We start from the raw sequence: 13,343 nt of genomic DNA, 5'->3' as shown, positions 1-13,343 counted from the left end.
TCTAAGAGGGAAGTTTATAGCAATACACGATTACCTCAGGAAGTAAGAAAAGCTCAAATAAACAATCTAACTTTACATCTAAAGCAGCTAGAGAGAGGAACAGACAAGTCCTAAAGTTAGCAGAAGGAAAGAAATCATAAAGGTCAGAGCAGAAATCAATGAAATAGAAACAAAGAAAACCACAGAAAAGATCAATGAAACTAAATGCTGGTTCTTGGAAAGGATCAACAAAATTGACAAACCCTTAGCCAGACTCATCAAGAAAAAAAAGAGGACTCAAATCAATAAAATAAGAAATGAAAAAGGAGAAGTTACAACAGACACCATGGAAATACAAAGGTTCATAAGACACTACAAGCAACTATATGCCAATAAAATGTTCAACCTAGAAGAAATAGACATATTCTTAGAAAAGTACAATTTCCCAAGACTAAACAAAGACGAAATAGAAAAGATGAATGGACCAATCACAAGTAATTAAGTTGAAACTGTGATTAAAAACTTCCAAGAAACAAAAGTCCAGGACCAGATGGCTTCATAGGCAAATTCTATCAAACACTTAGAGAAGAGATAATAAGACCTATCCTTCTAAAACTATTCCAAAAAATTGAAGAGAAAGGGACATTCCCAAACTCATTCTATGAGGCCACTATCACCTCGATACCAAAACCAAAGATACCACAAAAAAAGAAAATTACAGGCCAATTTCACTAATGAATTATAGATGCAAAAATCCTCAACAAAACACTAGCCAACCGAACCCAACAATACATTAAAAAGATTGTACATCATGATCAAGTGGGATTTAACCCAGGCATGCAAGGATTCTTCAATATCTGCAAATCGATCAGTGTGATACACCACATTAACAAACTGAAGAATTAAAACCATATAATCCTCTCAATAGATGCAGAAAAAACCTTCTACAAAATCCAACACCCATTTCTGATAAAAACCCTCCAGAAAGTGGGAGCAGAGAGAACCTACCTACATAATAAAGGCATGTATCACAAACCCAGAGCTAACATCATTTGCAGTGGTGAAAACCTGAAAGAATACCCACTGAGATCAGGAACAAGACAAGGATGTTCACTCTCGCCACCACTATTCAACACAGTTTTGGAAGTCCTAGCCACAGCAATCAGGGAAGAAAAAGAAATACAAGGAATCCAAATTGGATAGGAAGAAGTAAAACTATCACTATTTGCAGATGACATGATATACCTAGAAAACCCTAAAGATGCTACCAGAAAACTTTTAGAGCTCATCAATGAATCTGGCAAAGTCGCAGGATACAAAATTAACACACAGATATCGACTGCATTTTTATATACTAACGAGGAAAGAAAAGAAAGAGAAATTAGGGAAACAATCCCATTTACCATCACATCAAAAAGAATAAAATACTTAGGAATAAACCTACCTAAGATGACAAAAGACCTGTACTCTGAAAACTAAAAGATGCTCATGAAAGAAATCAAAGATGACACAAACAGATGGAAAGACATACCATGCTCTCGGACTGGAAGAATCAAGATTATCAAAATGACTATACCCAGGGCAATCTACAGATTCAGTACAATCCCTGTTAAAGTACCAAGGACATTTTCCACAGAACTAGAACAAAATATTTTGAAGTTTGTTTGAAAGCACAAAAGACCTAGAACAGCCAAAGCCATTCTAAGAAATAAAAATGGAGCTGGAGGAATCAGGCTCCCTTACCTCAGACTATACTACAAAGCTACAGTCATCAAAACCGTATGGTATTGGCACAAAGACAGAAATATAGATAGATCAGTGGAACAGGATAGAGAGCCCAGAATTAAACCCACGCACCTACAGCCAACTAATCTATGACAAAGGAGGCAAGAATACACAAAGGAGAAAAGACATTCCCTTCAATAAATGGTGCTGGGAAAACTGGACAGCCACATGTAAAAGAACGAAATTAGAACACTTCCTAATGTCATACACAAAAATAAACTCGAAATGGATTAAAGACCTAGATAAAAGACCAGACACTATAAAACTCTTAGAGGAAAAGATAGGCCGAACACTCTTTGACAGAAACCACAGCAGTATCTTCTCAGACCCACCACCTAGAGTAATGACAACAAAAACAAACAATGGGACCTAATTAAACTTAGAAGTTTCTGCACAGCAAAGGAAACCCTAAACAAAACACAAAGACAGCCCACAGAATGGGAGAAAATATTTGCAAATGAAGTGACTGACAAGGGATTAATCTCCAAAATTTATAAATACCTCCTATAGCTCAATACCAAAAAAAAAAAAAAAAAAAAAAACCACAAACAACCCCATCAAAAAATGGGCAGAAGATCTAAACAGACAATTCTCCAAAGGCATACAGATGGCCAAAAAACACAAGAAAAGATGTCCAACATCACTCATTATTAGAGGAATACAAATCAAAACCACTATGAGGTACCACCTTACACCAGCCAGAATGGCCAGCATCAAAAAGAATACAAATGCTGGAGAGGGTGTGGAGAAAAGGGAACCCTATTACACTGTTGGTGGGAATGAAAACTGGTGCAACCACTGTGGAAAACAGTATGGAGATTCCTAAAAAAACTAAAAATAGAATTACCATTTGATCCAGCAGTCCTACTCCTGGGCATCTATCCAGAACAAACCATGACTTGAAATGATATATGCACTCCTTGGAGTTCCCTTCGTGGCTCAGTGGTTAACAAATCCGACTAGGAACCATGAGGTTGTGGGTTTGAGCCCTGGCTTTGCTCAGTGGGTTAAGGATCTGGTGTTGCCATGAGCTATGCTGTAGGTTACAGATGAGGCTCGGATCTGGTGTTGCTATGGCTCTGATTCAGCCCCTAGCCTGGGAACCTCCATATGCCATGGGAGCGGCCCAAGAAATGGCAAAAAGACAAAAAATAAAAGAAAAGAAAAAAAGAAAAGATACATGCACTCCAGTGTTCATTGCAGCACTCTATACAATAGCCAAGGCATGGAAACAACCTAGATGTCCACCGACAGAGGAGTGGATAAAGACAACGTGGTACATATACACAATGGAATATTACTCAGCCATTAAAAGGAAATAATAGCATTTGCAGCAACATGGATGGACTTATAAATTATTATGCTAAGTGAAGTTAGACAGTCAGATACCAATGTCATATTCTGTCACTTACATGTGGAATCTAAAAAAAAAAAATGACACAATGAACTTCTTTGCAGAATAGATACGGTCTCACAGATCTTGAAAAACTTATGGACTCCAAAGGAGACAAGGGGATGTGCTGCGGGTTTTGGATGGAAATGCTATAAAACTAGGAAAATTAGGTTGTGACGACTATTGCACAACTATACATGTAATAAAATTCATTGAGTTAAAAAAAAGAAAACAGCAATGTACCTTAAAGCATGCTTAACCCATTTATCTTCAGTGAGATGCACTGTGTTGGAGGTCAGATTGGGAGGAGACTGGTCCCTCCACCTGCCACCAGTAGCCTCAGCAGAGATAAGTCTGCACCGCAAACATGGCAGGGGCAACACAAGCCAAGACACTAAAGGGATCTGGCACATTTCCTGATACACTGGTAATAACAAAAAATGCTATTAATGTTAGGGCCTGAAATTCAACCCTACTTCATCCAGTATTTTTTTTTTTTTTTTGCTTTTTAGGGCTGTACCTACATATGGAGGTTTCCAGGTTAGGGGTCAATCTGAGCTACAGCTGCTGGCCTACATCACAGCCACAAAAACCCCAGATCTGAGCCACATATGACCTTCACGGCAATGCTGGATCCTTATCCCACCGAGCGAGGCCAGGGATCGAACCTGCATCCTCATGGTTACTAGTCAGATTTGCTTCTGCTGAGCCATGATGGAATTCCTCCTCCAGTATTTACACAAAGAATTGTCTATCTCCATGAAATAAAATAATTACATATTAAAATTACAACACTATGGCTAAAAAACAAATCCAAATACATTACATTTCTAAGAGAAGAAAACAATATATATCTCACTAAATGCCAGACTTAGAAAATATTAAAACAAAACAAAACGAAAAATCCAGATACTTGTAACATGCGTTTTTAGTATACACAGCTTTTAAAGAAATGGCTAACATCTAACATGGCTATTTGCATATTAGTTGTAAAACTTTATAAACATCCAATTAAAAAATTACCTTCCTTTCTCTATAGTGGCTATTAATATATAAGGTTGTAGAATTGAAAATACCAAGGATAAAAAAAAATGAGAACCTGAAGTAGATGAAGATGAAATACGTTTGTACGCTATTGCTGGTACTCACATACAGCTAATGATGTGGTTATTTCTGGTTATTACAGACTTTATATATATTACTCATGGTCTAGGACCTCAATGTTTGACTTCAGTTTCATCCAATATGTTTCATACATTATTTTGGTGTAATTTCTTTACTTTTCTAAAAGCTTTAATTTATTAAATTATACTCCAGAAATCTTTCTCAGTGGAAAGGCTAGAAAAAAATTCAATGCCCCTCACATACTTGAAAGGTTTACCGATCAGATTCTAGTCAACAGTTGTTTCTGGGTTTTCTTTTTACTTTTATTAAAATATATATAAAACACTGTCTTATGAATGTTTATTTTCAAAGTTACCAGTTTTGTGAATCTTGATTTCAGACAAGTCAGAAGCACCAGTATAAAAAAAGAGTCTCACTTAATTATCATTTGCAAAGCACGATCCGGTTAAAAATATTTCAGACCACATTCTTTAACTGGAGACATAATAAATTCTATCTTCCAACATAGATAAAAATTCAAAAATAAATTATAACTATGGACTAAAACATAGTATTAAAAGAAAAGAAAGCCTTTTTATGAGCACCCAAATAATTCCTCCTCTGTGTACAGCAACACAAAAGCATTTTCAGCTTTCAGGTTTCGACAAATCCTGTTGTAACAACAACTCCCTCCCTTCCCCGCCTCTTGGTTCTTAATTCTCCCACAGCTCAAAAAATGAGATGGAGAACCTAGTATTTATCTTCTAGCACCATCAGCAGTTTTCACCCCTCAGAGTTCTATGTTGCTCTTTATTTGCTATCTGCAAGTTAACTTGCTGGAGCTTTATCACTAAGACTCAGACGCTGTGAACCAGGCCTCATGGATGTGGTTTCACTTCACCGTATCTCACTGGGGTTCATTTGAAGAAGCTGACAGAAGAGTTAGGACATGGAAGGCAACTGACAAAAGGTACGGAAAACGAGAAGCTTCTATAATGCTTTGAGACCTACATATGGATCTGCAAGTATAACTTAGAGTAGTAAGTTGTAAATCTGTTTTTACCTATTAGTTTCGATATAAATAAATCTTGTCTGGAAGACTGACTTCACATTTTAATGAAATCCAATTCAGACTTTCATTGGGTAATAGCTGGTAAATTTAACATTACAGACTTTACTCTATATGCAACAGATTTTAGAACTATGAGAAAGGTGCTCTTCAGAACAAAGTTTTTAAATGTGACCCCTTTGCTTCTGCTTACTTTCGCAGTATTTTTACCACCATAACCACTGAAACAAAGTATGTCTTTATTCTCTATGAGATAGAAATTTGAGAGAACAGGCCACAAACTGTACCAAGCTTTCGGCTAGAGAGGAAGAAAGGAAAAACAAAAAAGACCTCAGTACAATCTAGCTGAGATGCCAGGATATTTTTACAAAAGCAAGAGAAGAGTGACCTTCATTTTGGAGAACAAATTCATTCTGCGTAAGTTCTCTATGCAGAGGAATATTCAGTAGTAAGGCAGCCCTGTGCTAAGAGAATGCAGGGTCACACTGTTTACGCTGATTGTGGCCGTCTGTAATTGATCATTGCCAGCACTTGTTAATTAAGATGAACAAGCTGTCTGCAAGCCTGAATTACACTGGAATTCATAAAAATGTATTGGTTAATGGGAAGAAAAGAGTTATAATTGGGAAGCTGAGCATAGACGGATCAACACATAAAAATTACTCAACCAAAGGGAGAAAAGAAATGAGATGCTCTTAGGGAATGCTAACAGCAGCCTCGCTCTTGAAGAATCCCCTAAGCCGAAAATGGTCTGTGAAGGCAGTAATTGAGGGAGCTGGCTGGAGCCTGAAATGCTAAACCCAAACCTGAAAACAGCTATTATGAAATTCTAAACAGGTGCTTCATTTTTCCCCCCCCCAGAAACTTTAACTTTTGTTCTATATTGGTCTCAGATATGAAAATAAATTTGGATAACAGAGGAAAAAAAGAATGAACTGTATGATGGCAGGCAAAGCCTAAGCACTCTGATGCTTAGATTAAAACTGACCCTGAGAATCCAAAATCTCAAGGAAATAAAAATCTCCCAAAACTGTGGAACATTTTAAGATGACAAACAAAAACAGAATAACGGGATTCAGACAGCCCAGGACTTAACCTCTCGGGGAATCAATGTTATAACTATTTTAAACTATGTAACTCTATTAAAGGTAACACAGGCATGGATTCGTGTTCCTTCAGATACTTCACAAACGCCAGGCATCAACCTCCTTGGCGAGTCTCGGAAGCTAAGCTATTTGCTAATCTGCCCTATTAATAGCCTCTGGAGTCTTTTTTTTTTTTTTTTTACTAAAAAAGGCAGTGAGTGAAGTTTGATAGTTAACATGCTGTTTGCCCCCAGATGTAGCGTTTTCCCCTGCTTCCCATGGGAAGCCTCCAGGACGATTTTGCCAGGAATTACTATGGACGAGGGGGAAGGCGTGCGCGGTGGAGGGAGGTGGGAAGACAAGGGGAGGATCTGGGCACTGCCCACCAGCTGCTGAGACCTGTGTGGTGTAGACTGATTTACTGCCTCACTGTCTTAATCTGAAACAATGATGATGGCCAAGATTGCCTCTATGGTCTCTTTCAACTCTAGGATCCTATGAAAATAAATAAAATCAGCCTAAGGAAGGAAGGAAGAGGGGAAAAAACCCAAATGTCATTAAATATCAATTGCCATGTGACATAAATTTTAAAAATACTAGTAATAATGTCAATTATAACTTACTAAGTACTTTCTATGGGTTAGATACTGTTTGAAACCTTGAAAATACATGAACGCATTTAACTCCATGATGCAGATACTATAATCCTCCCCATTTTCTAGAAAAGGATATTGAGGCACAGAGAGTTCTGGAAAGCCATGATTTGACCTAAATGCCTTAGATTCAGAGCTGATATTGCCTTTGGTGAAATACTAATGAATCATGATAGAGCCACTCTAATTTATCATTCAAAAATTAATTCAGAAACACAAAAATGCCAGTATTGCTGTATTTCGGAATCATTCTATTTCCCTGAAAGAAGGCAGCAAGTACTGCCAGATTAAAACACAACAGGCCACAAGGCTAAGTGGTATGCTGCCCTGGAAGGACGGAAAGGAGGGAGGGATGGAGGAAAAAAGTGTACGCTATTGCTGGTACTCACATACAGCTAATGAGGTGGTTATTTCTGGAATGTACTTTAAGATATTCTATGTCACTTCTTCTGAATTGTTTAGAATAACCGGTTTTGCAGCAGACTACCTAATTTGGGTCAGGAAATTATTCTGGTCCCAACTAGAAAGCATCTCATGTTCTCATAAGCCAAGATGACAGTGGCTTAATTGTTTCAGTTTTGAGTAACTTCTACCTGAAAGGAACAACTGCTCACTGAGGTGAGGATTTTACAAACTGGAAATTAGAGATAATCATGGCAGTGGCTTCGATTTCTCTGCTCCTTCAACAGCTCGCCTGGGGCCTGTGATTGCCACATGATGGGTCCTTAATATATATCTTTTTTTTTTTCTTCTTCTTCCTTAGGACTGCACCCGTGGCGCAGCATATCGAAGTTCCCAGGCTAGGGGTCAGATCAGAGCTGCAGATGCCAGCCTACAGCACAGGCACAGCCATGTGGGATCTGAGCTGCGTCTGCGACCTACACCACAGCTCACAGCAACGCTGGATCCTCAACCCACTGAGAAAGGCCAGGGATTGAACCTGCGTTCTCATGGATGCAAGTCAGATTCGTTTCTGCTGAGCCAGACGGGAACTCCATTAATACATATTTTTTTAAATAAAATCATTTTTTGAATAACTTAAAGCTTTTCTAATATATATTTATAAGTCATTTTTAACAGGTAGGTTTAGACTATTCTCCCATAAGACCTATAGGGTATTTTAATTAGAAACAAAATGTTTTAAAAACCTGTGCTACTGTTAAAACTCTTTTATCAGATATCCTACAGCTGCAATTTGGTAAGACTTCAGTCTCCGAACAAGGAACATGCTCTCCTACAGACGACTTGAGCACAGCTGAAGTTTTAAACAAGGAACAAGGTGGAGAGCCCTTTCCTTTGTGCCATGCCAAGCACCACCATCATCAGGAGAATGGTAGCCTCAGGGGGCCCAGCGTGAGCTTCTCCCCTGGGAAGCAGTGTCCTCGCCCACTACCAGGGCCTATTCAGCTGTGTTCTCAGCCCCCACTGTGTATAGGAGTCCTTTTGTTTCTTTCTTGCATTCTTTCCAGCCCGACTTTGTCTTCTCTCCACAGCCTTTTGTTACTTGGTTCTCTACTGTGCAGAAACAGCTACAGTCTGGGCCACCAGGATTTTCTAGGAGGACAAAGGTAACGGTGATGTCATGGCTTCGGCGGGTCTCCAGCTCCTCGCTTTCGCCCTGGCCTTATCTGGGGTCTCTGGGGTCCTCACGGCCACTCTGCTGCCCAACTGGAAGGTGAACGTGGACGCGGGCTCCAACATCATCACGGCCATCGTGCAGCTGCAAGGGCTGTGGATGGACTGCACGTGGTACAGCACTGGGATGTTCAGCTGCTCCCTGAAGGACTCCGTCCTGGGCCTCCCCACCCACGTGCAGGCCGCGCGGGCCGCCATGGTGCTGGCCTGCGTTCTGTCTGCTCTGGGGATCTGCACTTGCACAGTGGGGATGAAGTGCACTCGCTTAGGCGGGGACAGGGAAAGCAAGAGTCACACCTGTTTTGCTGGAGGCGTCTGCCTCGTGTCTGCGGGCATCTCCAGTCTCACACCCACAGTGTGGTACACCAAGGAGATCATCGCCAACTTTCTGGATCTGACGGTTCCAGAAAGCAACAAACATGAACCCGGAGGAGCGGTCTACATTGGATTCATTTCCGCCATGCTGCTGTTTATCTCTGGCCTGATTTTCTGCACATCTTGTGTGAAAAAGAGCGCAGAAGCTTTGCTCTACCCATCCAAGCAGCAACATATCCCCATCTCGCAGCCAGAGGACAATTCAGCATACAGCCTGAAGGATTACGTGTAAATAGCTGTGTGATGCACATGGAGTTTTTAGGTGCCTGCTGTGACTTCTGCCTTTCTTTTCAATACCGGGATTGTGCTTCACTTTCTCCATAAAGAATGCAGAATATTTAAACATGATGTTCAAGAATGCCAACAAAGTCTGTGGACAATTACATCTGTTTTAGATTATTTTTGATTATTGTCATGTTTTATCTAAAGGTTTATAGTGGAAAGAGGTTCTGATTATATTAATAAGCAACTGATAGTTCCAGTCCTTTTAAGATAAACTGTAAAAACATCTTCCTAACTGGCACTTAATGGGATTTTATAAAAGAACTGAATTGCCAAGTATAAAATGCACTTTGTGCAGGGGTTAATGCAGGATGTCACCTGCTTTTGCTGTCTCTGCCTGGCACCAGCACAGTATCTGCTTCTGTTTTCAAGCCCCCCTGAATGCCAGCGCCTTAGGGATGGAAGAGCAGTCTACTTCTTTCAGAGACTGCCCAAACCAGCCACCTCTCGGCCCCGCCTACTGAAACATCTTGGTTCTTTGTACATTTTAGGAAAAACATCTCCATACGTTTGCAGGAGCCTGACAATACAATAAAGATTAGGCAGAAATAAGAGAAAGTGGTAAATGCTACCCCAGTAAAGCAAACTCAACCAAATCCAAACTGAAGTTGCTAGGACTTTAAAGGATTGAGCACAAGCTCAGTGAAAATAAGAAGAGTTTATTTAATAATGCTTACGAACTGCCCTCTTTTGCTCCCAACAAGAGGATTCTCCAGATTAAATTCACTTACCCATCATTTTTGATTTACCACTATCATTTGCTATCTCATTGATTAGTATTTGGATGATCAAGGTTTGTCTTTTTTTCTCAAGTTTGATTCATGTGGACGAAAATGTTTTTATAAATGAGCTGCTTCAATTAGGTAATGGATGTGAAAATATTTTTGCTTTTTGGGGCCACACTTGCAGCACATGGAGGTTCCCAGGTTAGGGGTCAAATTGGAGCTATAGGTGCTGGCCTACGCCACAGCCACAGCCACTGCCACTCACGATCCAAGCCATGTCTGCAACCTACACCACAACTCACAGCAATGCAAGATCCCCAACCCACTGAGCAAGGCCAGGGATCAAACCCCCAACCTCATGGTTATTAGTCAGATTTGTTTCCACTGTGCCACAACAGGAACTCCAAAAATAATTTTTAAAGAATAAAAGATGCTTCTATTCACAATAGCCAAGACATGGAAAGAACCTTAATGTCCCCGACAGATGATTGGATTAGGAAGATGTGGTAGATATACACAATGGAATACTACTCAGCCATAAAAAAGAACAAAATAATGCTATTTACAGCAACATGGATGGAACTAGGGACTCTCATCCTGAGTGAAGTAAGTTAGAAAGACAAATACCGTATGATATCACTTATATCTGGAATCTAATATATATGCAGAAATGAACCTTTCCACAGAAAAGAAAATCATGGACTTGGAGAATAGACTTGTGGTTGCCAGGGGGGGAGGGAAAAGGGGTGGGAGGGTTTGGGAGCTTGAGGTTAATGAATGCAAACTATTGCTCTTGGAATGGATTAACAATGAGATCCTGCTGTGTAGCACTGAGAACTGTGTCTAGATACTTACAACACAGTATGACAATGGGAAAAAAAATTATGTATACATGTATGTGTAACTGGGGCCCCATGCTGCAGAGTGGGGAAAAAAAAAGGTGTTGGGGAAAATAACAATAAAAAATAAATTAAAAAAAACCAGGAGTTCCCGTCGTGGCGCAGTGGTTAACGAATCCGACTAGGAACCATGAGGTTGCGGGTTCGGTCCCTGCCCTTGCTCAGTGGGTTAACGATCCGGCGTTGCCGTGAGCTGTGGTGTAGGTTGCAGACGCGGCTCGGATCCTGCGTTGCTGTGGCTCTGGCGTAGGCTGGTGGCTGCAGCTCCGATTCAACCCCTAGCCTGGGAACCTCCATATGCCGTGGGAGCGGCCCAAGAAATAGCAACAACAACAACAAAAAGACAAAAAAAAAAACAAAAAACAAAAAAAAACCCCAAAGTTATTGGTAATAAACAATTACAAAATTTTGGCTATAAATCTTCAAATCAAAATACTCAGTATTAATGAAAAAAGATGCTTTAAAAATGAATTATGTAATTCAAATATTTTAATAAAAATTAGATTTTCTAATGTATGAAAGAAACTCTGCAGTTATTTCTAATAATTTGTTAATTTAAGCTTACACTGTACACTAATAACTCAGGAAGTGGGAAGTTATCTTTTATGTGAGTAAATAATTTTGAATTGTGCACATGGAAGTATGGATCGAAATATTTTATACCTATTTAGATCATTCTCTTCTGCATGATCATTAGATATTAACAGAACTGCTAAAATAAAAGTATGATTTCATAAGTGAATGAAAAAGTATCTGAAGTATATACTCCTTTTCAATGGTCAAAATATTTTTTAAACAAACATCACCTTAAAAAAGAACTGATAGGAGTTCCCATCGTGGCACAGTGGTTAACAAATCCAACTAGGAACCATGAGGTTGCGGGTTCGATCCCTGGCCTTGCTCAGTAGGTTAAGGACCCAGCATTGCCGTGAGCTGTGGGATGGGTTGCAGACGCAGCTCGGATCTGGCGTTGCTGTGGCTGTGGTGTAGGCTGGTGGCTACAGCTCCAATTCGACCCCTAGCCTGGGAACCTCCATATGCTGTGGGAGCGGCTCAAGAAAAGGCAGAAAAAGTAAAAAAAAAATAATAAAAATAACTGATAAAAATATTTTAATGCAAATGAATGTGATAGGATTGCTTTGACACCTATAATGGTTCTCATTTTGCTTAGTATGACTGGCTTTATATGCAATCTATGTATCCTACAGTCTGTTATTAAAAATTCACTTCATATATTCTACTTAGTTCTGTATTACTTCAAAACATGCTTTATTTAGCTGTGGAATATTGCCTTCCGAAATATATACAGGAATTTTTTTTTATTACTCAATGAATTTATCACATCTGTAGTTGTACAATGATCATCACAACCCAATTACACAGGATTTCCATCCCACAACCCAAGCACATCCCCCCACCCCCCAAACTGTCTCCTCCAGAGACCATAAGTTTTTCCAATGTCTGTGAGTCAGCATCTGTTCTGCAAAGAAGTTCAGTCTGTCCTTTTTTCAGATTCCACATGTCAGTGAAAGTATTTAATGTTGGTGTCTCATTGTATGGCTGACTTCACTTAGCATGATAATTGCTAGGTCCATCCATGTTGCTAAAAATGCCAGTATTTTGTTCCTTTTAATGGCTGAGTAATATTCCATTGTGTATATGTACCACATCTTCTTGATCCACTCCTCTGTTGATGGGCATTTAGGTTGTTTCCATGTCTTGGCTGTTGTGAAAAGTGCTACAAGGAACATTGGAGTACATGTGTCTTTTCAAGTCATGGTTTTCTCTGGATAGATGCCCAGGAGTGGGACTGCTGGATCAAACAGTAATTCTATGTTTAGTTTTCTGTGGAATCTCTGTACTATTTTCCACAGTGGTTGCACCAATTTACAATCCCACCAACAGTGTACTAGGGTTCCTTTTTCTCCACACCCTCTCCAGCACTTATTGTTTGTAGACTTTTTGATGATGGCCATTCTGGCTGTAAGGTGGTACCTCATAGTGGTTTTGATTTGCATTTCTCTAATAATGAATGATGCTGAACATCTTTTCATGGGTTTTTTGGTCATCTGTATGTCTTCTTTGGAGAAGATATAGGAATGTTTTGAACTCTCCAAAAAGCAGCCATTTCGTACAGAATAACGGCCCAATTCTACCTGGATTGGATATGGCGATGATGAAATGGGGTGAAGTTCCTCCATCTGTCTGTGATTCACCCATACTGCACTCTTCCACCCAGAATCCTCCACACCTGTCCCCTGGCCTTCCCAGGCCACCACTCATCCTTTAGGGCTCACCCAGAACCTCCTTTGTGAACTCAATCTGATGCCCTTAAGAAGTGCACAGCTGCCACTTAAGG

General features: G+C 39.8%; 2 protein-coding genes across 16 annotated transcripts in view; one reads left to right on the top strand and one right to left on the bottom strand.

Moving 5' to 3' along the window:
• TFB1M (transcription factor B1, mitochondrial) overlaps positions 1–13,343 on the bottom strand; it is an 82,912-nt gene that overhangs the window by 21,484 nt on the left and 48,085 nt on the right. For 2 of the 10 annotated variants that reach the window (XR_014836819.1, XM_085010406.1), the window contains one exon: positions 7,291–9,448. Coding sequence is in view for 2 of the 4 variants with exons in the window: in XM_085010406.1 (XP_084866532.1) it covers positions 9,281–9,448 (168 nt within the window). In the remaining 2 variants the exon portion in view is untranslated. 10 annotated transcript variants of the gene reach the window in all.
• On the top strand, positions 5,194–10,638 carry CLDN20 (claudin 20). 6 transcript variants are annotated; one of them, XM_085020006.1, is made up of 3 exons: positions 5,194–5,231; positions 8,246–8,266; positions 8,562–10,638. In XM_085020006.1, exon 3 carries the CDS (start codon positions 8,651–8,653, stop codon positions 9,308–9,310), a length of 660 nt encoding a protein of 219 aa, XP_084876132.1. In that variant the 5' UTR covers positions 5,194–5,231; positions 8,246–8,266; positions 8,562–8,650; the 3' UTR covers positions 9,311–10,638.

Source organism: Sus scrofa, chromosome 1 (genome assembly GCF_054392235.1).
Source record: "Sus scrofa isolate SSC_HxYL_T2T_F1_AM1 chromosome 1, Sscrofa_HxYL_maternal_Yorkshire_Landrace_v2.0, whole genome shotgun sequence".
In the NCBI taxonomy this organism is placed as follows: Eukaryota; Metazoa; Chordata; class Mammalia; order Artiodactyla; family Suidae; genus Sus; species Sus scrofa.
This window is presented reverse-complemented; position numbering and strand designations above follow the sequence as displayed.